The 26,108-nt window shown below is 40.3% G+C and overlaps 1 protein-coding gene across 13 annotated transcripts in view; it reads left to right on the plus strand.

Moving 5' to 3' along the window:
* LOC113572988 (uncharacterized) overlaps positions 1 to 26,108 on the plus strand; it is a 65,180-nt gene that overhangs the window by 25,972 nt on the left and 13,100 nt on the right. For 7 of the 13 annotated variants that reach the window (XM_081696969.1, XM_081696968.1, XM_081696967.1 and 4 more), the window contains 7 exons: positions 2,170 to 2,289; positions 2,808 to 2,900; positions 4,305 to 4,463; positions 5,997 to 7,349; positions 17,924 to 18,850; positions 23,408 to 24,243; positions 24,710 to 24,958. In XM_081696969.1, coding sequence (XP_081553095.1) covers positions 2,170 to 2,289; positions 2,808 to 2,900; positions 4,305 to 4,463; positions 5,997 to 7,349; positions 17,924 to 18,850; positions 23,408 to 24,243; positions 24,710 to 24,958 — 3,737 coding nt within the window. The remainder of the gene's footprint in view (positions 1 to 2,169; positions 2,290 to 2,807; positions 2,901 to 4,304; positions 4,464 to 5,996; positions 7,350 to 17,923; positions 18,851 to 23,407; positions 24,244 to 24,709; positions 24,959 to 26,108) is intronic. The other 6 variants (XM_081696976.1, XM_081696977.1, XM_081696972.1 and 3 more) reach the window with 5 other exon arrangements.

Here is a 26,108-nt window from a genome sequence, read left to right on the forward strand (position 1 = left end):
GAGGCTGGGGCAGAAGGGTATTGCTCCGACTCCATGAGAAATCTCCCATCTGCCTCCCGGACACTCAAAGTTCCTGCAAGCAAAGCTCAGCCGAACAGCCAAACTTGAAACCCCCAAAGGGCTTTCCCCAGCACTCCCTGTCCTCACCAACATCACTCCTGGCCCTGCACCACTAGTTGCCCTTCATTCACCCCCAAACCCCCCCAAATGGATTGACAATTTTATGGTTTGACAGTTGATCAACCTTGGGGAGGTTACCCAGGTTTTCTGAGATTTCACTCTTGGAGCCACTACAAATCCTGGCACAGTAGCATAGATTTGTCTATTTTTAATGCTACATATTTTACACATAGTTTACTTATCTGTCCCATGCACTCTCTCTCACTTTGTCTTCGGTTTTTAATAAAACATTCAATTTCTCTATTTACACTGTCTGCAGAGCTCAGAGTCTTATGCCTTTCCACCCCCTTATTAACCATGGATTCTGTTCTTTAGTTCTGTTCCTCTTACAGTTTTTGTGTCTGCCACTTGTTCACTGGGGTGCTGTTTTTCCTCAGGTCCCTTTCACAGGACTTTCACAACTGAAATAACTTACAGTGCCTGTTGAGTTGAATTAACTTCCACTTGCATAACCACTACAGGAGTTACATTTAATGCTGGTGAAATTGTCCTTTATCCTTGATCAGATGAGATAGAATAGGGTTCCAATTCCATAATTTGATAATGTGCCATTTCTCATAAATCTGGATGATTGTGTCTCATGAGATAATGTGATTAACCTTGATTTGACTACACAGTTGTTTGTTCAGTGCACTTTTCAGAAAAACATTTAATTTCCATGCTGTATGAACCTCTGTGAAGCTTCCAAATACTTGCAGAGCATTTCATCTGGTGTACTGCAGGCAGCTTCTCATAGAAGCCCACGAATGTGTTATAGATTATTATCCAGTTAATTGTACAAGGTTAACTAAGGATCAGATATGGAAAATAAATCCGACTGGGCTGCTTGCCTCTACCTGACATCTGTGGAAATTTAGCTCCTCTGTGTTTTTTTTTTCTTTTTTGTTGTTGTTGTTGTTGCTCCCAGACTAGCAGATTACAGCACTCTATTACCAAGGCTGAGTGTAGTTGGTGCTGCAGGTGTCATAATCCTCAGACTGACCTATCTGGTGTCCTTGTCTCTACATGGACCAGCTGTCTCACTTCCTTTTATGTCCAGCCTTGCAGACTTTAATGCACTTGTGTGTATCACCGTAATTCATGTCACCATCACATTACCCCCTGTCATCTTTCTGCCTTCTTCATATGCCTCACACACTGATTGGATTCTCTGTCTAAGACATGAAATTCTGAGATTTTTTTCCTCTTTCGATGTGCCGCACGTGCCAGGTTCTCCTGTTTCATGTTCTTTGTTAAGTAGTGTTGGGACTGCAGCTGTTTTTCTATATACGAGTGTAAAATGAATAGATGTTCTTAAACAACTGACACCCTTAAATAAAAGAGAACTTTACGTTTCTATCAATTTCCAAGACACAGGCCACTCCCGCTAGGTGTGCTGTATATGCAATGACCATCGTACTCAAATTAAAAGCAGATCCATGTGATCACCAGCAGCAAGCCTGAGCAGAGGTCCTGGGAGCACTGTCTGCCTTTTTCAGTTCCCGTGGTGCTCCAGTGATTCTGGATGCCGCCCTGTGAACCCCTCTCAACATCACCCTTATAAGCCCCAAGAACTCGAGGGAGGGGGAGGGCTAGTGTGGGGGATGGTGGTGGTGGTGGTGTTGGGTCAGTGGGTGGGCATGTCTTCTCCCTGCTGGGGCTACAAGAGCCACTCCACATTGGATGGTAGTTCTTTGAGACAGGAGGGCAAGGGTGCACACTGCCAGTCACACACACACACAGGGCCACATCTCAGGCCTTTTCTGCTGCTCAGGCTGTGCATGGGCTCGGGAGTGCTAAACAGAGCTCATCAGACGTCTTATCACCAGAGCTTATCGACCCTCATGAGGTTTTTAAACTGATATGTGCAAGGGATTATACTGCTCTCTGTGACTGGCATGAAGGTGAGTTTGGGGGAATGGCTGTTGCAGTGGAAAATGCAAATACCTGTCTAAATGTGTTTTTGCCTCCTAAGCAGAGATAGGAACTGATCTTTCTTCTTTTTTGCAGGCATTTTAGGTTCGTCAGTAACACCAGGAGGACAGATTTTAGCATCGCCTGCAGAGACACGAGGGGAGGTGCGGCCACATCTAATAGGTCAGCACGCCTTAGCATCGGACATACTACCAGGTGAGAGTTAATCTTTGCTAAAAAGTGTGCTGTGTAATTAAGTCATGCTAACTAATGGCAGGCTGTATGAATTATATAAATGGTACGTTAATCTGTGTTGTTGCTGAGTGATGATGAGTTAAAAATATTTTTAGACATAATGTATCTCACAGGCTGATTAAAATGTATTCTTATGAATCATTATTAATATTAAATATTATTATTAATTATGTTTGAAATCACATTTCACATATCAGTGTCCTCCAAATAATTAAATAAATAAAACTGATTGCTAAATTGTCCTTCATGTTTTGATTTTGGGTGTGGTTGATGCTTGTGGCTGCTTGTGCCATCTCTGTTTCTATCTCTGTTCTTGTCTTTGTCTTTCTCTCTCTCTCTCTCTGTTTTCCAACCCCCCCACCCCCACCCCCACCCCCCGACATCTTTTCCTCAGCATCTCTGAAGTGCAAAAACAATCTTTCTCTTTGTGACACTGTCTCTGTTTTCGCCTGTCTCTCCCTGGCTCTGCCTCCTGCCAGCCCTAGGCTCTGTAGCTGCTTTTTCTGATCAGTGGGTTGCTTCGTCCCACCCCTCCCAGATGATGGACACTGACTTGATGGGACCTTTTTCAGGTTAATGTCTTTACCCAACTAATGGCACGTTCTTGCTATCAGACTTGTTAAACAAACTTTGGTTAGTACTTGTACTACAGTGACCCAAGATATTAGTCTTAAAGTTAGTGTAAGTCAGTCTAACAAAAATGCTGTCATATCCTGAGCACCGTGTGTGACTCCTAACATTTTTAGCATTAGGATGTCTTTAATTGGTTAGTGTGTGTACTGTCTGAATGCTGTTTTTGCTGGGTTAGGTGAATTTGCTGTATCTATATGCTGTATCTATATATTACTCTAGGACAGTACTCTAGACTTCCAGGCTCACTACTAGATATCCCAACACCAGATATGTCCTATCTAACTTGTGTGATCCTCTTAAACAGCACCTTCCCAAAACAGTCACTGGTTGGATCGGGTGTTGGGTACAAGCAGAAACAGTAATTATCTTGTTGCATGAGACCACTGTCATTATCTGTAGATTTACCAATCAGGGGACTAGTCAAGTTTGCCATTTGGATCCACTGAGTGAAAGAAAAGCAAATGTGGAATTTTAAAGACACAAAAATACAAGCCTGCATCTGAATATACCGTTCAACCAGTTTTTGTAGTGTTTCTATAGAGATAAAACAGAATTGATTGGATAGGAAACTGAAATAAACGTCTGAAATCTCACACACGCAATTTTTATTATCATTGTTCTTGTAGATTTAGGCCTACCTGAGATATTCCTTCAGTGATAGAACAGAGAGAGCATGTTGATTTTATCTTGACATTTAGAAAAGCACTTTTCCCTGAAACTAGTTCACTCGCACATTAAGGAAGGCCATTAGTGTGCCTAAGTCTAATGAGTGCACCTTTAAATGACTCTGTATCTCCACATGCTGCTCTGAGAGAGGCTGTCTGTTGCTAAATCTCACCTCAAATGTGACTCCTGATGCATTGGCAAGAATAGAATCCCAATCTGCTATCTGCAAAGTTATCCTCTGCTATTTGAGGCGAGTGCTGGTAATTACTGATTGGCTGGCTGATTGATTGATTGATCAATAATACAATAAAGCATTGTATACTAATGATAAATTCCCAGAATAAATTCTTTGTAATATGATGTGTAATTTACCAGTAGTGTTTTTGTCATAAATGTTAGCATATTCTTGTCCACTAAATTATGTACTTAGAAACATTTATACATTTGTCAGAAATCTGTTCTCATAATTGGATGTCCACACAGTGTGACCTGAAATTAGATTTAAATGTTAAATCTGTGTCAGATGGCAAATTGCATGATTGGTAGCTAGGAACTAAAGTTATCAGCCAAATTCAGAAGAAATCTTGTAAGTAAATTGTTGCTGTTTTCTCAGTGAGTTATAGATGCTCCAAATTACCAATTGTTGGAATAGCACTGAACCTTTTGTGTATCCCCAGGTTTCTCTCAGCCTATGATGGGTTTGGGTATGAATATTGATGTTGGGGTTGTACCACTCCAGACAGAAAAGCCTCCAAGCATTGCAGACACCCAGAAACCAACATTGCTGGCCACAGAGGCACCTACCACCACTAAGAACCTTGGAGACTTGTCTGCAGGTAGAGGATGAAAAATTCAGACACACACACACCCCACAAAACATTGCTTACTTTCATCTGCTGCACAATCACAGCCAAGTCTCTTGTTTTACTGATGCAAAGAATTTCATCCCAATGTTGTTGTGCTAATATGGCAAGTCAATATTATATCCACACCATCTGCCAAATAAGGTTTATGGCAGATTCTCTAGGCCCAATGTTCAGTAATTGCCTTCCAACACTCCCCAGCTGCACTGGTGAGGTTTGGGTTTTACAGAGGATTATGGGATACAGCTGGAGAGCACTGCTGAGACTTATCATTTCAACAAACCCAGCTATATCAAAGTCCACCTAAAGTCCCTCCTTTTGCCACCATGGGGTGTTATAACCAGATACAAAGAGTCAAGCTTCATGCTTCATACATGTATGAATTTTCAATGTCAGAGCTGTTCTAACATATCTTCCATCTTAAACCCCTAAGGGTCATTAATGGCTGCAGGTGTATGGAGTGGTACAATACAGCTTGGACCCAGTGTTCTGCCATGACGGATGGCATGAATAACACAAACTTGGCCTGCCAGCCAGTACAAGTGAACCAACCTACTTGGGATGGTGGGGGTGGGGGTGCTGAGGTCTAAATAGAGATTGTATGCCTGATAAACACAGGTCTACAAATAAGGATTGGTTTATAGATGCTGAAAAGCTCAAAATTACCTCCTGAATTTGCACAGCATAATTCAGTTTGACATAACTGAAACTCTCATTTGGTTTAATAAGACCTAAAGCAGTTTGTTCGGTTTTCAATGATGTTTGTTAACATGCACAGAAGAAGTAAGCACACAAGCCAGTATCAAACAGTTGTAGTGTTTTAGTTACTGTAATTCAGAACCATGATCATTAATTGGTCATGTATCGGTATATCCCACATTGTCATTCCAACAAGCTGATGTCTTCTCTCCCTTATTCACTGGTATTAAAGCAGAAATATAATTTTTCTGAGCATCATTCATCAAAAAGACCTTCCCGCAGGAAAACATGTTCTCTCCACATATGTTTGAATTTTGGAAAGCATTTGACATTTTCAGGATGAAAATAACTAGGTCATTTTAGCATGGCATCCAGTGGCTAGTGTTATTTAGTGCACAGAGCACTGCAAAACCACTGCATTATGTCTGTAATATGGAGTTGCTTCTTCTATGTCTATATTGCAGAATAAAATACTAAAAATACACATTAAAGAGACTGAGTACAAGACAGCTGTCAAAGAGTACTGCACAAATGAGCTATGGTTGAACTTGACTGAGGTGATGTTTTTGTTGAACATTACTATTCTATTACTCTGTCAGTGGGTACCTTTTTTTTGCTATGTTGCAATTAAGTTGTTTGGACATCATTCAGATTTTTTTTCACTTAAAGGTATTTGATCAATATATTTGATCTCACTGACCATATATGACACTTGTGATTACTTTAAAACATAGAGCATTACTCATTAGAGAAAACAGAAAAAGGAGATTATGTGCTGCTAACTTTTGTTCCCTCTTTGCATATGAGGTGTCTTTGCTGACCACTGGCCACATGATGCTGGCCTTCCCTCTGACCTGCCCTTCACGCCCAGTGTTTCCACGGTGGTCAGTCTCCATGGAAGCCATTTGGCAGACAGCCCACAGGAAGCCCCTGACCACCAGTGGGCTGTCAGAGATGATGGCGCAGGGGATAGAGAAGAAAGAGAACATGAGGGTTTTGATCGCAAAAAAGAGAAGAAGAAGAAGAAACGGAGGCCAAGGGAAGAGGTCTGGGACCTGCTGGAGAATAAGAGGCACTTAGAAACTCAGAGCGAGAGCATCTCTCTCCCTGAGAACCAACAACGTCAGGCATCACCACGCAAGGACCGGGACAGAAATGAGAGCTGGGAACGCGAGGATCTCAGCCGGGGTGGTGGAAGGATCAAGAAGGGAAAAAGCCGCAAGAAGATTCCAGAAGAGTGGGCAATCCATGCAGAGCCATTTGTCCCTGCCTCAGTCTCATTGTCTGAGGGCTTTGGGGAAAAGCTAACAACTTCACCACTGGTTGGAGACATACGAGCCTGTAATCAGGGCATGGTCTCACTTGCCAAGGATTATGCTGATGAGGTCCTTATGCCATCGTCGCTCACCCAGGATCTGCTGTCGCTAACAGCAACTTCTCCACCAGTGGAGCATGAGCCTGCAGCTCACACAGCATTGTCTCCTAGTCAGGAATCATGCATTTCACCCACAGGTTCCTTGTCAGTCTCCTCAGGCTTCACAGATGTGTTTATGGAAACAGAAAGTGTTAACAAAGATAAAACCAAAGATGGCTTTAAACTTCCTGCAATGAAAGGTAAAAACGACCCTCTCACTTCCACTTTGAATGATGCCCCAGGCTTTGTGTCTGGGGGGGGACCCATTGAGGAGGCCATGTTTGAGCAACAACCCTCTTTCATTGGCTCTGCTCTTGATGCCCATGTTTTGGCTGATACCCATGTGGTTGACCCTTTGATGTCCACTCCTGGTAGTGGTGCTTTTGGATCCTCTATGGAAGCTTTGATCTCAGCTCCACCATTCTCACCATCTGGAACAGCCTGGTCTCTCAACGACTCACACCTGAACAATAGCAAAGATCCCATTGGCATAACAGGCATGGAGGGTGTTGCCTGTGAGACTTCTGTACCGGCTCCTTTATCGTCACCAAGAGGCAAAAGTCCAAAAGAGTCCAAATCAAAACAGGGCAAGAAATTCTGTTCATCCTCATCAAAGAGCCCCACGTTACCTGAAGAGAAGCTACCTTCTCCTCAAAGTTCTGTGCTGAACCCTGCCGCCCCGCCATTCTTCCCTAGTTTTGCTGAACCCCAGGAGCATGTCGCAGCTCTGCCTGTCATGCGGGAAGGTTTGTTTGTTTGGTTTTTTTTGGGAGTGTGGGATATTGATCCACTCATTGCATGACTGTGTGGATCCCCTGCTAGGGAATTGTTGCACTGGGCTTGGGTGACTAGACTCTTTACCTCCAATCACTAACATGTTTATTCCTCAAATTGATGTCCCATTATCAGGGTCCATTCAAAGCTGGCTGGCTTGGGTGTTTCAAATGGGGCATCACTACCAAACGGAGCACTGTGGCTATGCATAGGGAAGGACTCTCCCCATTAACCATGTGTGATCCAGTGTGTATACTACTAACTCTTGGTTTGCAGTGTTTCAGGGCTGCATCCTTGTTCACTCACCACAATCCACTCTGCTGCTTAATTTTCTTGCTGCCAGGGTGCACTGGACATGCTTAACATGGTTTCCTTTTACTCTGAACTTTGAGTCTTCATAACGTCTGTATTTCTCTTGTAGAACCCATTCGCTGTGCTGCACAGAAAGAATACAGTCTGACCACTTACATGGCCAGCAAAATGTCAGTTTAAGCTCTTTGAACTTTTGATTAGTAAAATGTCATATTCTCTTTCTCTCTCTCTTTTCTCCTTCCATGTCCTGTTCATGTCATCCTTTTTGCTGACTGACGTGTGTCTGTAGGTAAGTTAACATTTGGCTAATTGGATTTTTGTTTGATTTATGTTGCAGTAGTGTTAAAGTTAACTCTGTTGTGATTTAAATGGGACCCATTTAAATGGGCTGAGTGACAAGGTGAAAGGAGCAGTGCTTTTGAAACATACTGATGGGCATATCAAATCATTTCATAAGTTAAAATGTGCCATGACACAAGACAAAGGGCATGAAGGTTTGATTGCTGTCACATATCAACAGCAACATCACATGTGTTATTATACAGGCTAATGATACTAAGAATGCTCTTTTCTATGAAGGTTGAGATTTTTAGTGCGTTTGTTTAATAATTTTGTAGATTTACCTCCAGACACTTTTTTTTCCAGACACCTCCCACATTTTTACTCAGTAAACAATTGTACAAACTGTCATTTTAGACATTTATTACCCATTTCTTTACTATTTTATTAATATATTTCACTCCTTTTGTGAACCAAACACTTTTGGTAAACTTATTTCAATCATTATGTATGCTTTCACATGAAATATGGAAGATTTCTATAATTAGACCTCATATTTTCAGCTGTATAGCCATATTACTACTTTATGCAGTGCTATAGGGCAGAGGGACCAGGTCTTGCATTCAGCAGTGTTATACAATTTCTGGTACAGTTCCAATGAGCAAACAAAATCAAGTCTGATTGAAAATCTATTTGAGACATTTATATAGGAAGCCCTATACAAATGTATGTATAAGTGAATAATTCAACACATGTAACAAGCATGTATATACATAGCATGAATAAGTAACTCATAACTGAAATTAACAACACCTTATATGCTGACATGACAGTGACATTAGGATATGTGGGACATTCGGGTTACATAATATTTCTGAATGATAAGGTACGTTGATGTCCATCTGCTGGTACATGAGGCTGTGAGCTATTGACTGTAATGAGGCGGGGGGAAATTATCCATATTTACATCTAGGCCACATTGGGTGAACAAGTAGCTCCTATAAATAGTACAGTGACACACTCCCACCCAGTAGGCATGGCGTTATGATTAATGAATAGAGAAGAGGAAGACAGTTTATAATCACTCTGAATATCTTCCTACATTTCCTTTCCATTCTGCAAATTTACATCGACATGGGTCATGAACTGTATGGTTCTCTTTAGTAAACAGTAGACTCTTAAACAGGAAACAAGTGACTCTTAATATTTATTGATTTAAGTGGTTTATAGAGGTTTTTTGTTTGTTTGTTTCAGGCTGCTTATGACACACACACATGAAATGGTGTGACTCCTAAAAGGCAATATGTCATAAATTATACAGTCACATATTTTGTAGTCCATGTCATAAAAGAAATAACTACATTACTGGTCTGAAACTATTTGACCAATCTTATTTTATGTATTTATTATTATTATTATTATTATTATTATTATTATTATTATTATTATTATTATTCCTTTATTTTTAAATGTTGAAAATAAAAAAGTGGTGTGTTCTCTTGTTTGTTTAGAGTAGTTAATTATGGGGATTGATATGATGCTGAAAAGGCAGACTGCATGATGAGTGGGTACATGTCTAGTTTACATTTACAGTATTTAGCTGACACTTTTATCCAAAGCGACTTACAATTATGACTGAGTACAGCTTGAGCAATTGAGCGTTAAGGGCCTTGCTCAGGGGCCCAACAGTGGCAGCTTGGCAGTGGTGGGGCTTGAACCAGCAACCTTCTGATTACAAGTCAAATACAAATACAAGAGTAAATGTAAGATGACAACTTTGATATGGTTCATCAACTAATGCTCATTGGTTTGATTATGAAATATGCAGACACATTTATCTGACACTTTTTATACAAACCAGCTTACAATTATGACTAAATACAATATGAGCAATTGGGGGTTAAGGGCCTTGCTTAGGCACTCAACAGTGGCAACAGGTCTTGAACTGGCACTCTTCTGATTACAAGACAAATATTTTAACCACTGAGCTACCACTGCTAGTTACTGATATCAATGAATATTCTAAATTAATTATATCATTGAATTGTTTACACACCCAGAAATCTGACTGTGAAAATATTAAATTGTGGGGGAAAAGCAGCATTACAGTGGCTGTCTGCCTCGCGACTTCTTGTGTAGGCCTCGGCCGCTGCACTGAATGCGCTGCATGACTGACAGGAGTCACACCACTTGCAGTGCTCAGCAGGTAACGCAGAAATTAGCGAATAAATCCACAACAACCATGTGGTAACTGTGGTAGATGTGGTAACCATGTGGTAACTGTGGTAGATAGTTCACAACTCGAAGAGTGATTTGCAATTTGGGTTAGCAGATGGTGAAACTGAAACCTTGCCTACAGTTAGCCTACCATCCACTAGCAATCCGAGGCAGCATCTAAAAAATGACTAATGTTTGTTAGTATGGCCTAATGTTTGTTAGCCTTTTTTATGCTAGCTAGCTTGCTAGGGTTTGGGAAGTTCTAGTGTTAATAATGTAAGTAGCCTACTTTCAGTTTTAATAGTACTTTATTTTAAATTATCCATCGGGGTAAAACATCTTTGTTGTCACATTTCTTGGAATTATGTGCCTTAAATTTATTTAAACAAAAATACAAATGTGTAGGGTACTGTACTGACTCAATAGATATCGAAGCCTAGAGACAGAAGCATCATGCACTGAAAGTCCTCAGTGGTTTTTTATTCCGTTTCCTGACACGTAAGAGATAAACTCATGTTTATGTTGACAAAAATATTTCTACAAGTAGTCTCTTGCTGTACTAGTTTGCACTGTTATGCACATAATTAAAAAGAAATTCAAATGGTTCATTCTTTTTTTTAACGAAATACGACATAATTTTGGCCAATTTTGACAACACTAACGACGAAATTGAGGTTTAGAGTTATTTGGGGTCAGAGTGTGTATATTCCTGTCGGCATCTCGCTCGCTCGCTGCGTGCGTGCGTGTGTGCGCGCGTAAGCGCGCATGCGCATGCGGCAGTATGACACAGCTGTCTCGGGTGGTTCGGTAATTTTCAGTTCTCTTTTCAGTGGGGTGGGTCTCTGTCACTGAGGCTACTATTTAATTCAAAGTGGGAGGGAAGACACCAGGGTGTGGTGTCAGACTTCTCAAACTGACGGTATATATACTTTGTATGGTGTTTTTGTATGCATCTGTGAATAGGTCTGGTCTGTGTTTGCATGTTTGATTATCATCTTTCAATTAATGGACATATTTTAAGTTTAAATTGTGAATGCAATATTGAATAGTGTCAAACTTTCTGGGAAGCCAGTGCATTTATATATCTTGTATGATTATAGATAGAAAGATGTTTTTAAAGACTTGAGCTTATGGCCCCATGCACATGGTGTTTTAATTTATTGCACCATGTCCTTTATTTATATATAGGAGACAGCTTGAAACAGCATGAATAATGTTTGCTGTCATGCGATCCTGTGATTGGCACTTCTAACTGCCTCTCTAGGCAAATTGTAGCTCTTAATTTGCAGTTTACAGCCCATGACAGTTGACACGTTTTTTTTTTTAATTGAAGAAATTAGTTATATTTTTATTCCTTTACCAGGATTAATTCCTCAATTGCATATTTAAATATAATTCATAAAAATGTCTATGTTCAAGTAGAGAACAGAAATTCCCATGCCTAGTAGACTCTCGTCTACTTCTTGTCTTAAGCACAAGCAATTTTTAATTTCAATCCTTTTTCAAAGGTTAAGACAGTAAACAAATTCACTGATGTACATTACTAAGACTAGCCAAAGTACTTGAGCTTTCAGCAGCAAGACAAGAAATGTTGCAGTGCCACTGAGCACAGCTGTTTGGCTAACATGCTGTTATGAGGACAGAGGCTTTAATTTTAGAAGCCATGGGTTTAATGAGGTCATCTGTACAAGGGTTGTTGAGTAGAAGGCCGGCGAGTTACTCTTCCAATCTCAGGAGCCATGTCATACAACTTACGTAATGCCAAGCCAGTAAGGTCACTGGCTGTCAGAGAGGTGGCAGGGAGGAAAGGGCCTGGAGCCCACGAACCTCTCTTTGCAGATTTTCTAAACATTTTCTGATCATGCAGAGCTGTGATGTCAGACTGTCTGGAATGATGGGCACCCCCCCCCCCCCCCAACACTCTTCCAGAGTCCTGGTAGTATAATACCATTTTAGATTTAGTCACAGATTAAGGACTTTTTTTAATAACATTTCAGTTGTAATATTAATTTTTATATAATTTATCCTCCTCTGTATTTCTGAATGAAAATTATTTATCTTTTTCTTTTAACTTTGAAGAATAAAGTACACATTTTCAATTTGGTTCTACTTTTTCAAATGTACTCTCTGGTAATGTGCTTTTATGTCATTGAAAGTTTTTTTTTGTTTTGTTTTTTGTTTTTTTTTTTCTCCCTTTTTGGATGGCTTAGTATCACTTTGACTAATGTAATAAGGTAGGGTTATTGGCTTGAAGAACCTAATTAGGACTGGCTGTGCGAATGTCAGTGAGTTTTTTCAAGCCCCCTGTTGTGCAAAGATTCTCAGGTGTGTCTCAGCAAAGCTATTTTTACCCACATACCGAATAGGTCAGTACAGAAACACCTTCTCCACAGCAGCTATGCTGTACACAAGAGTTTATATCAATTTCATATGCAAATGGTTGTTTTTGTAAGAATGCTTCAACACTTTTGAGCATATTTTTGTATTCATAATAAACTGGGGCATCATTGCAAGATCTGTGAATGTAGGTTATTTAAGTGGTTTGTTATTTATTTAGCTATTGTGAGACATTGAATTGGTGGTGAGTAAGCGAAAAGCTATGTAAATTAGAGGGAAAAAATGCATTTAGAAAAAATAGCCAAAAAGGTCAGCCCATTGACTTTTTCTGTGTTACCCATTGGCAGACAGAAAGGGGTGGGACCAACCAGTTGCTATGGTGACTAAAGGACAGCTGATGTTTCCATGGTAATGGGGACAGATGCTTAAGTAGGCTTAGGGAAAGCTAAGCATGGCTCTAGTTCATCCTTGTGCAGATAACAAATGAAAAGATACAAAATATTTTATGATAAGATGTCATAAAACACACATATCAGTGTACCCTTTTGCCTAGAAATAATAATAATTCTGTTCTGAATTAATCCATTGTATTTTTTAATGTAAAAGAAACATAATAATGCTTTTTTATATACATGTTTTACAAATATACCAGATACTGTAGTTTTACAGCCCTGCCAAAAATATTGATGATGGATACATTAAACAAATGTTTAGCAGCACTTTGTAACAGTATGTTAATTATTGAGATATGGAAATCAGGCAGCCTTAGGCTTGGTTCTATAACAGGCTCTGGAACTCATTGGCTTCCAAAAAAGGTGGGTGGAATAAGCGAGAGAACAGACTGCGTTCAAAGAATAATCACGGGTTGCTTCAAGATGCAGGAAACTGGAATGGGCAGTACTTATATAATGTCTGGCTTTTTTGACACAGGTGGCATAGTCTAGTCTGTATGATGGGATTATTTTTCAGAAACATTCACTCTGTACTGATGCTTAAGATAATTCTCTAAGCAGTGCAGTCAAAAGGCATGTAGTATGGACAATTAAATCACAATGAATTCCACAGTTTATTCAAACTCTTTAACTAAGTTACATTAGTTGAACAATCATCTTTATTCCAGGGAAAGTACAGGTTTTATTCTGGGATTATTTACTCACATTTGATATTCTGCCCAAATAATCCCGTTTAACCTAAATGTCTAACCAAAGAAGCATTCCCCTCAAAATGAATAAATTGAATCCATAATTGTAATAACACAAATCACTGCGTCATATGAATGCTAATCCGAGACACCCAGGATCTCCGACAATGTTGCATAACCTTTGTGAGCAAGCCACTGGCATGAGGAACCTAACTGCACCCGGGAAGGTTCTCATTCTACTATGAAGGCTTAATAGTGTATATACATCAGTCTGCATTTCTGAGTATGCACTTATACATTCAGAAAAATCCACTCAATTTTCCAAGTACAGGATAAGGAAATGCCCATGCTGGGAGCTTTGTTGAATCATACTACTGTGAACTTGATTTTTCCAAATCATCATTTTAGTGAGAAATTAATTTGGATTTGGGACACTGGGTAGAATGTTCCTTTAAAACCATTTTAGGCATTGGGTGCAACAGGCAGGGCTGTTGCACATGGGGTGTGCATGTCCCAAATGGAAATAAATCTTATTTTTAACTGACTGTTCTACACACTTGTAGCTCATACATATTTAATTGCAATTGCTCTAAAATCTGTCAGTACAGCCCTGTCATTGCCAGTTTTTGCCCTGGGTTATGTTGTTGCCAGGTCAGCTGAGGTTGGTGGTTTGCTCCAGGCTATTAAAACATTTCTGTTGATCACCATGTATGACAATAATAATATACTGATGGGGCTCTTTTACTGTTTTAAACATTTCTGTGCCACTTTTAAATCATAATTACAGGAGGTTGACTGTAGAGGTGAATCTCTTGTATTTTAGCACATATATAAAGTATATGAACATTCAAAGGTAGCAATAATCATGACTGTGTCAAGTCACATAGGTCTCTAATTGTAAAGTTTAGAAACAAAATTGATTTCACTGGATGTATGTCCAGTCTGATTTAACAGAAGAGCCCATGGCTCCATATTTCCACTTCAGAAATCTGTTTCTGCCTCAGTTTGCACCTTAAGTGCCCACTGCCAGCACTTGCTTATCTGCGCTCATTCTTTCTCCTTTTAGAATTCACCAGGCATGAGTTTCAGACATTTGGCCGTTCTGTTAAATATAAATGCAAATAAAAAGATTCTAAATGACAGAAGTCTAATTTTATCTGTTCAGTTCAGTTGTTTGCGTCTGTTTCCTGTCTTCTACCACTCCTTCCTCTTGCACAGTCGTCATCCCCTTACTCATCCACCCTGTTCCTGAGATCAATATGTCTGTGAGTGCAAATGGCCCCATGCACCCACTCCCCCACCAGCAGCCGTCACGGTGACAAGGCTCCTGTTGCCATGGTAATGGGAGGCAGTTGCTTTGGAGACTTAAGGAAACGGGGCTACCAAGGAAACAATTGCTGTTCACTAGAGGGCCTGGGGGAGGTGGGTTATTGAGCTAAACATAGAAACGCGGCAGCCAGTTTAAGTCCCTCCTGCCCTCAACTGCTTTGTCTTCTCTGTATTAGCGTTCCAACTCATTTTTCCATGTAGTCACCTGTGCTGCTACCGTCACTATGATTAATGCCGTAGCTATGCCAACGACTCCACACAGCTTTGAGGATCAGGGAATGAGATTTCTTTTGCTCTTCAGTTAAGACATCCTCTCTTCTGAATTCACCTAAATATAGTATATCCTATTAATAGTTTACTGCAGTGAATTGAACCACATACATATAGTAGACATATCCAGGTAAGCTTAGTGTTTTTAATTGCCACTGACTTGTAACTTAATTTTTCAATATGAGCTACAACTTTTCTTTTTTTTTTCTTTTTTTTTTTAATTCTGGACAATCTATAGACTGGCTAGAGTACAGTGTTCCACATTTTGGGCTCACAGACAAAATACAGACACAGGCAGCCATTTTATTTTCCTGTGTGTGTGTTTATTTATTTTTATTTATTTATTGTGCTTATGCAGTAAGCCCTAATAATTTTAATTGCCAGGTGAGTGGGGTCATTGCTGGAGAATGACATTAGATGTCTCTAAGGGCCTAAGGCAGCACTCTTTAGAATAAGCGACACACATCTGATGCCCCTGGAACACTGGCCCTGTGGTGCCAGGCTTAATAGTACTGCAGCCACAAGTATGCCAGCCACTCATTGGCTTGCTGTTCATGTTGTGCAAATGCTGAAGGTAATGTAGACATGTGCATGAAGAAGTCAGATTTAATGCAGTAATAATTTTATAATACTCATCATGAATGGAAAAATGAATGATTTTTTTTTAATAGTTTCAACTTGCTAAATAAAAAAAATGGTGAGGAAAAAGTGGATTTGGGGGGAAAAAACAACCACAAGTTGTGAATGTGACTGTCAACCTTTTGTGAGCTAGATTAAGAGGATATGCTAGCTGAATGCCTACAGACAGTGGGTGTTTGCTCTTGAATTGACCTTGAGACAGCAAGTAAAATCTCATCTTTTTGATTTGCTTTCATTCTTTGTGCTGCTCTGTGTCTTTGTCAGTCTGTCAGCATGCAGGTGATTGGTACTTGGTGCCAAAGGTGTCTTCATGAATGAGAGTCTTGAAATGTTTTTTTTTACAGTCAGCCTCAGTCTCTTGTCAGAATGTGTTTTTACAATATAGGATTTATGTGTCTTTTTTTTCTGTTGTTTTGGTTACTTTGTTCTGAAAACACATTTTACATGAATACTTATATATTATCATGTTAAACATAAACATAAAATACAAGGATTGGGTTAGACTTAAAAAAAAAAGAAAGATTTTTTTGGTCCCAATGTTCCCATTTTTTGAGAATGTAGTACACACGGGGTAAAGTTCTTGTTGTTTTTCAAGATTATTTCACTGTTGTGTTTTGTCAGAGTTTATGGTGGTTAGGCATCTGCTGTGCTGTCCACCAAGTTACCCACTGTGAGTTTAGACACAGGCCACCTATGTGTTGAGATCATAGACTATAGGCTACAGTTCAGCTTTGTCAAGGGGCACCATTTTCCACCAAATCTGGCATGCTTCCAGTTTTGTTTTTCTCCCTCCCTGTTCATCTTCTAGTTTTCCCCCTGTCTAGCATGACAGTAGTGTGCCATTCCACTGAGAGTTGCTTTAGCTTAGGCATGCTTGCTTACACACACACACACACACACATACACACACACACACATCACTGTTAAGGGAGCAATATATAGCATTAAAATAGCATTATCATATTTAGGGTTGTGGTGGGACTTCAGGGTAGTGATGGAGGGAGCCCCCAGCAGGTAGCCTGAGAACGTGTAGTGGATAGATGAAGGTGGAACAGAATGAGAGTGAAAATATACTGGATGTCTAAAGTAGGACATTACAATGCGTTGAAACAGAGAATGATATTACACTGACATGAATGCGAAGCTGTGAATATTTGGTCTAAAATCAGGCAGTGTGAGTAGACTGGTGCAGCAATTTCCATGTTGTGAGCCTGTGAGCACTTGCTCTGGTTATATGTCACGTAAGTCTCCCTTGGGCAAAAGTCATTAGCTACATGTACTCTCTGATTACACCCAAAGCAGGATGCTTAAGGAAAGGTGGTGGTTTTTCAGAATTTGGAGGGAGTGGAAGAGAAGAGGGAAGAAAGATGCGGGGGGTTGGGGAGGGGTGTAAAGTGGACAACGTGGAGGAAACCAGTGAGGCAAAGGGGGCGGGCTCATCTGAACGGGAGGGAGTCATTTTTCTCTAGCAGCAAATAAGCTCTCACAGAAGGACTCACATGGCCTGAGCCAAGGAAATGGCTGTCAGATGAGGAGGCAGGGAGGGAGGGTGAGTGAATGTGTGTCAGAGTGAGGAAGAGAGAGCAGCGCGTTAAGCTCAGTCTCAGTCTCACAGCTTCTTGCTCAATTGTGGAGTGCAGAGACAGGGAGAGCAATAGCGTCACACACTGCCAACCACTGCCGGCCAAATCGCAACCAGAAGAGAGAATTCCACATTTTTTTTTTTTTTTGTAATAAAGAGGAAGAAAAGGAAACAATAAGAGAAGACAAAGAAGATCAGATAAGGAGCAGATAGTGACACTGAGAGGAGGAAAAGAATGTCCTCTCTCTCCAACCAGCAGCCTGCATCTCCATTCCCGGAGTACAGTGAACTGTGCAAGGTTCCTTCCATGTCCACACCCCCTGAACCCCAGGGATGGGATTGGCAGCATGGTGACATGGCAACGCCAAGGAGCTTCGCAGGTGCTCCGAGAGCTCCAGGACTGACAGATGAAGACAAGTTGTGTTTCTTTGACCCTCCAGCAGGGGCAGGCGTGGAGTATGAGCTGAAGGTGCCTGGAAGAGGGGTGATTCCTGGAAGCATGTCACTAGGCAGTGCAGGTGATAGCCCAGACAGCCCTCTGTCTTCATCTCCCTCACCTGCATCCCCTGGGAAATACACAGCACCTTTGGGATGTACAGGTAACAGTGGAATGACTCTTCCTTCAGTAGTGGGAGTAACAGGATCACCTGCCCAGCATACAGATGTCTCTTCTTCTCTAGAGTCTACGAATCCAGACAGTGGAGGAGGATGGACCTCTTCCCTCAGGCCAGAGACTGAACCCAAAGCGAACCCCCCTCAGACACCCCCTAACTACTGTGTCATAGGCATCATTAATGACAGTTACCTCGAGGGCGGAGGTCCTGGCAGCAGACAGAGGGCCGAGGGCTCATCCGAGGACAGCGAGGGAGAAGCGGAGGACCTGGCGCCGTGCTTCATGGGCCGGGCTGAGCAGCAGCGCAAGGCCATGAGGAGAGCCATGTCCGAGTGTTCACACCTCTCTGTGCCAGCCAGTCTAGAGCTCCCGGACAAGTACCCCGGCGGTGGTGTGCTGGACGAGTTCACCTCCTCGGGAGGTGGGCCACGCCGGCCTCACTCTGCTGCCATGAAGCGCTCCCTCACCGTGGCTGACGATCAGCCCCCGACTCCTCCACCAAGCCTATATGGCTACGGGGCCACACGCACTGACCTGCAGCCTGACTCTGATGGCCCCCTTCACCTCTCCCCCTTCCCACCGCTTAAGCGCAATGGAGGCTTCCCACGCTCACCCATGGAGAATGTTCCGGAAGGTTCAATTGTAGACAAGGACCAAGGTGTGCTGTTGCCGGTGCCAGACCTTGCTCTTCGAGCTTTGAATGGCTCCCCTGGTGGTACTGATCGCACCACTGATTCATTCATTGTACCTGAGGGTAGGTGATGTTACCAGTATCACAAGCTTACACCATCTTATTGTTTAGGCTGTAAATGAAATGCACTGCATGAAGGGATAATGATAAACATGTTATCTTTTTTTTACATATTTTTAGGGCATGTATTGATAGTGGATGATGGCATTTTAAGTAGCAATACCTAATCCAGGTTTAGGTAAACATTGAGTTTAACAGCAGCAAACAAAAGGATTGTTGGCTTTTTGAAATGAATATTTAGAATTTTTTCTTATTGCCTAATATATACCTGGCAGTCTGTGAGCGTACCTTGGCGTTTGTATGTGCTTGTGTGTTTGTCTGTGCGCCTGTGTTGGTGTGTGTGTGCACATGTCTGCAGGTGCACATATGTCTGCATGTGTGTGTGTGAATACATGTATCGTTGCATATGAGCAAAAGTTTCATTGCACATTAGCAACTGGTGAATGACACTGGGGTTATAGAACATGAGTCACACTGCTAGATTATGCTAATAGGTTGGCCTAACAGCAGTTTAGAGTCTCGAGCCAGACGGTCTCATGGCGTCTCTCTGCGTGCTTCAGCCGAGCTTACGGCACAGCGGCATCACGCCACTCTGCCAAATCCTTTTCCATCACCCCCCCCCCCATCCCCCCCACCTCCGCCTCTGCACTCTGTCTGCACATTTCTCAGATTCTGTTTGTTTGCCTTATAAATGTCCCCACCTCTTGTCATGATGTGATATCACCATGTTCAGGACAGTCCCTTTGTATCATGTGCAGTGGAATAGTAGCAAATGTACTGGAGAGCTTATTTGCAGCAGCTTGTTTTTTTCCTCCTGTTCTGCAAGGTCAGTGAGTGAGGACTGAGCACTCTAACTGCAGCATGTGTGAATATGAATCATCACTATCGGTGTATACCTGTCAGATTTGGCTCTTCATTCATTGTTGCCAGCTTGGCTGATACTGAAAAGGGGGATTTGTTTTAAAAAAGAAGGAATACACTAAATATTATTTGTAGTATAATACTGAAGTGTTAATTTTATGTTTGCCATTCCTAGCCAGTTTTAGCTCTTATAGAGCATGTCTGAAATACTTGGCTACAAATGGGTGCAGTTGAAAGAGACAGATTATTTTGGAAGAGCCTGCATAATTTTTTTACTTTTTTATACTTTTATATTTTCTTTCAGTGAATCAAGATTTCAGAAAGCAACTCCAACTTACTTTATTGATTTGTGTTTCAAGTCTCAATTTGGACTTGAATCTGGCAGGGTTTTTTTTTTTTTCTCTATTGCAACACAGTCGTTCACATATTAGCAAAAATAACGATGACAACAGCAGGAGTTCTAGAAGAGCATGCAATTACTATTCTCATCATGCCTGCTATTAAAAAATTAAACCAAAACCACAATTCCCAGAGCTTGGCTTGTCTAGAGGCACTGCTTGTCTATGGCACTGCTTCAGTGGTTGCCATTGTGCTATAAGCTAGACTAAATTCTGTGAATGCACATGTACAAAACTCTTTGTTGTCTGGAGTGAAGCCAACATTTGTTCCACAGTTAATCAGTATGTATTTTTCTTTACTATGTAAGCACAACAATGAAACACCCATCATACTCTAGCGACGACACAGTTATATATTGCTATCTCTGCTTAGCTAACACTGAATCTTGCCCTCTAAAAGATGTGGTTTAGCTGATGTTGAATTTACCGAAAACTAATAAAAAATGTGCTGCTTCTTTTGTACTTCTTTTGTACATCATATGCTGTCAATTAAACAGGTGAAGAACAATGGACAGCACAAAAGCACTGAGCTGGGATAGATGGTATAGTAATTATCTGACACCTTATGCGTAAAGCCCCAATCAGAAATTTCTAGAGCAGTGGCACAGATGCTGTTGGACAGGCACTAAGCTGAGGGAGATTTGTAGTTGTACATATATCAGGACATACAGTATTAGTGTTGATATTTGAAAACCTTTATTGTTACCATAGTGAATTCTGGTCAAACAGTTGTCAATTCTTGATTGGTCTTGTTAAGATAGAAAATAGAATCAATCAACTTCAGCTGCCAACTGTCTTCCTTACATGTTTCATTGTTGGGCTGCAATATCTAGGTGAAGACATTGACAACACCAGTAGTAACCAAGTGTTGCCAAATGTTTTCATCAATTAGTTGCTGCATATCTAGCAGTATCAGTTCATTGAATGAGCTAATCATGTGAAAGATAACAGAGGCTACATTTGTGGGAAGCCTTCTAAAATAGGGAAGCACTTTTATTGACATGTACCAGGAAGCAGCCCATTTTAAAAAGCAGTTCTTGTCAGCAAACTATGGGCCTAGAACTTTAACAGTTTAATAGTTCTCAATTTGAATGTTGCATAAAGGTTCTGGGATGAAACATGCATGTGTCTTAAGAAATAAATACATTTTCTTAAAAGAGCTTTTTTCCAGATGGTGAAAGATGATTGATATATATATATATATATATATATATATATATATATATATATTTGCCAGGCCTTTTTGATTTACTCCATCTGGTTTGAGTCACAGCATAATAAGAAAATCTAATGTTCTTTATAAGATTTTAAGATGTATTTCAATTACTGAATCATACCGAGCATAGTCTAGATGTCATGGCTTTGAAGAATTACTTTCTACTAAAGATTTTAACTGAGCATGTAGATGAGTAAAGTGTTAGTATTTTGGACATAAATCCATATCTATACAAACCTTCAAAGAAGTCAGGTTCTCTTTTTTGGAAGAAAAAACGTGTAGTTCATTTTATTCTTTACACGTAAACTAGGCTTTTGATTTAGAGCTGCTTGCTGTTGAGCAAATGTCAGTACCTCAGAAACGTAGCTGAATCTTTTTGGACCTCTTTATTGAATGTCTCATGTGACCATGAACAGCATACCTGTGATTTTTAAATCTAATAACATCTGTGGTTTAACAGTGCAATCCTTATATGCGATTACTAACCACTTTCAGTGTTAAAGGCACCTACATTGCTCTTTCTCACAACAGTTCCATCAGTGTGATCTACTGAGATGGCAGTTACATTCAACGTTTCATGTAGATTCCATTGTTTCCACAACTCCCGTTTTTTGCTTTCATGTTTTAATACTTGTTAACGATACCTTCGAGAAACTGCAACTGTTTCCTGCGCTTTATTTTTAACTGCATTCACATCCCTAATTTGAAAATTATACACAATTATACAGCAGCCTTGTCGTTATTAAACAAAGAAATTAGTCTTTAATTTCTCTGTTCACAAAAAGAGAGTAAAGTACTTTGTTAAGTAAAAGACAGACAGGCAGTGAATCTTGTTTCTAACCAGATTCCCTAAAAAGGATTTGCAAAATGCAGAGTCATTGTTTACCACAATGCCTACTGCATCAGGATTCTGGGCATTATAGGTCAGATCATTTTTGTCTGTATTTTTATTTATATATATATATATATATATATATATATATATATATATATATATTCAGCTTGCATTTTTATTGAATGTTCACTTATCTCAATTATGTAGTATTATCATCAGCAGCATGTGAGCCATAAAGAATGGCTTCATGGAGCTGTCGATTTGTGTTCGTGTGTGTTTCAGGTATTACTGTCGTGGTTTATAGATTAAGCTTTGGGGGTCAGAGCTTGAGACATAACATTAGTGGCTGTATATCATACTTAGAGCAGTCTCTAGCAGTCCTTGTTCATGGCAGTACTTCATATAATATGCTTCATAATATTTTTCTGGCAGGTTAAGTACTGTAGCATATGAAACTGAAACAGTCAGTGATGTTTCCCATTTGTGCTGACTGGAAGTCAGTTTTGGTGTGTTTTGTAAATGAAATTAAAGTCTGATATGAATGAGAACATTTGTCCTGGATCAACACAAAAATGTTGTTCTTCACCGAGACCTTGGCCAAAGACAGCTTGTTTGTTTTTAAGACTTTGACCAAACCATCCTATTCTCTGCAATGTGGCCTAATCTGGCGTAAACTCATTGCTTTTGCACACTGATTGAGCTTTCGTATTATTAAAGGAATCCAGTATTTACTTACTTTAACTTTGTATGTGTTTATTTTAGGTTTTAAACTTTTTTTATCCATCAGCATTTTTCAATTGTTGCTTTGATTTATGAAATACAGCATGTATTGCAACATTATGAAACTTTTTGGCTTCCTGTTACTACTCAATTATATTCATTAGTTAAGCAACAGGCAAAGTGTATGGAGTTGTTCTGACATCAAAGATCATTTACATCATTGGAGATTTTTGTTCATTTAGGAAAGAAAAATCTACTTGTACATGTAGTTGATAAGTGACAAGTGTTTTATAACCTGATTATCTGTTTAATTTTCTTATCTAGTACATCTATTATAAAAGGTTATTCACTCTCAGCAAGGTTTGCTGTATCATTTTGCAAGTTGTTGTACTTGAAGGATATGGAATAAACAGTTTTGGCTTTTATGTTAATATCATTTTAAAAATTGCTAATTGGAAAATTGAATGAGGCAGGAGCTTACTCATATTCTAGAAAATAGAATTTTTAAGTTTGTTCCCTCTTCCACGCAGTTAAAATGGAGCAAAACAAGCCAGAGCTGGAAAAAATTGAGAACATCCAGAAATCTGACGTGTTTGACCAGATAGGTGAAGTACAGAAGATGGACAAGATTGAGAAGACTGAGAAGATTGATCAGACAACCAAACTGGGCAAAGAAGAAAAGACTATCATATTAGACAAAAAAGAAAAAATAGATATTAATGCATTTGACAAGGTGAGCCAATTTGAAAAGACAGACATAGTTCAAAAGTCAGATAAAGCAGCCACAGCTGAGCAACTTGAAAAAATAGAAAGCAAGGATAAACCAGAACAAACAGCTTTCAGTGAAAAGGTTGAAAGATCTGAAAAGGTTGAGAAGATGCCAGAACTAAAGGCTATTGGAGTTGAAATGGATCAGCCTTCAAAGATGGACAAAGAAGAGAAGGTGGAGAAGGTAGAGCAGAAGGCAGAAACCATCAAACCTGAGAAAGAGGAGTTAGATTGCAAACCAGGCAAGGACAAAGGTGAAAAAGAAAAACTTGATCAGGAGGCAGATGACAAAGCAGAGAAAGAAAAACCTGAGAAAGATAAGCTTGATCAGAAACAAGAAACTGGCAAAGTTGAACAAGAGACAGTAGAACAGAACACAGTCAAGAATCAAATGGAGTTAGGCCTAGATGAGACCCTAAAAATGGATGTAAAGACATGCAAGGAACCAGACAAGCAGGAGAAAAAAGACACAACTACCAAAGGGCAGAAGGAGGACAAAACTGAGAAGGCCAAAAAAACAGCAGCTAGGCCTGTGACAACCAATGGTGTCTGCGCTACACCAGGGAAAGACCTGCCCAGTCCAGAGAAGAAAACCAAGGTAAGTTAGATACTTTTATCCTTATTCTCTTTCTCTGCTGGTAATGCCAATGTAGGGGTTTTTTGTATGTTATTACACACACACACACACACACACACACACACACACACACACACACACATACAGAGAGAAGCGCATGAGCATGTATACACACAACTCACACAGAAATCAATAGGAAATGACATCAGCTTTATTATGCATACATTATATATTTCATTTCATGCATCAAGTAAACAGAAGCTCTGTCTGTCTTCTCTTGTCCTATGTCCTTCTTCTTTGCTTACTTGTGTTACAAAACAGCCTGAATATTAAATATTATAGTGCTAGTCAATCTAATGATTGAGTATGTGTTTCATATTTAGTGCTGCTTCTTCTGCTGGTATCCTGCCCTGTTATCATTTGTCCTTTTATTCTTTCGTTACTCGTTTGCTCTCCATTTGTTGGGTCTGTCCATCCATCCATGCAGCCTGTTGCCGGGGCAACCAAACCTAGCTTGGCCAAGCCCCGGCCAAGCACGGTATCTAATGCTGCAGCTGCTCCCAAGCGTCCAACCCCGACCCCAACCCCTACCTCCACAACCACCTCCTCTGCCACACTCAGCAAAAAAGCACCCATGCACAAGGCATCTGCACCCCCGGCTGGCACTAAGCGGCCTGCTTCGGCTGCCAGCCGGCCCTCTACCACAACCTCAGCACCCAACGAGGTTAAGCCTAAGGTGAGTCCCTTTGCCCTGCTATGGGGATGGGAAGCTTCCCACTTCTGAAACCCAGAAACAACCCTGAACTTTTGGTCCAGACATAATGCAAAACCTGCTTACATGGATGCCGTCTCTGTGATCCATCTGTGATGGTGTCAATGCTCGACCACATCGAACGCCTGCTACACCACATTGTATTTATGCTGTGCACTTGGTGTGTGTGTGTGTGTGTGTGTGTGTGTCTGTGTTTTTTTTATTTATATATATATATATATATATATATATATATATATATAAATATAAATAAAAAAGACACACACACACACACACACACACACACACACACACACACACACACACACACACACACACACACACATCCAAGGTCTCCATCAAGAAGTGTGCAGTCATGGAAAGTAGCTAAGATACTATGCAGGACCCTCAAACTCCAAGGCTGCAAGAGTTTTTGTTTGTTTTTATTTAAACAAGAATATTTAGCCACAGGGACTTGCTAAATCGTGACTCTCCTTAGTGTATTATTCTTTCTGAATGGATGGCCTCCATCTCCCATAGGAAGGGTTAGTAAAAGAGTAGATTTAAACAGAGTAACTAGAGATAAAATCTCCAGTTACATTGAGTATTCTCTTGTCAAGTCTGATAGCTGTTTGGGTGTTGTAGTATACTTATTTCTCTGATGGGTCTTCCCATGCAGTTTTGATGGCTGGGAATTAAATCATAGGGTGCAGGCAGAGCATTTACTGAGTGTTGGTGTTGATTTATCTAGAACATATCTAGAAAAAAGCCAAGACTAGGATAAACAAATAAGGCAAGGGGGCCCATTTTCCAACAAGGCAATTTCTGGTCATTATATACCACTGTGGTACACCAGTAATATATAATAAACAGAGTTAATGGAAATAGACTTTTGGCTTAAAGGTGATATGGACACCTTTTCTATCGTTAATAAATACAAAATTATTATTACCTATTATTATACATTTGGTGTAATGAAGCAAATGTCACCTCTAGCAACCTCTATAGTGTCATTGGAACCCTTTTCAAAACTGTGGTCATCATCTATGGAACAACAATTGCTGATGAAAAATTGAGCATTATTGATGTCTGGATTCATAGTTTAGTACACTTATATTTTCAACATTCGGCAGAT

The sequence above is a fragment of the Electrophorus electricus genome, chromosome 14 (genome assembly GCF_041902795.1).
Source record: "Electrophorus electricus isolate QZ-2024a chromosome 14, ASM4190279v1, whole genome shotgun sequence".
Classification (NCBI taxonomy): Eukaryota; Metazoa; Chordata; class Actinopteri; order Gymnotiformes; family Gymnotidae; genus Electrophorus; species Electrophorus electricus.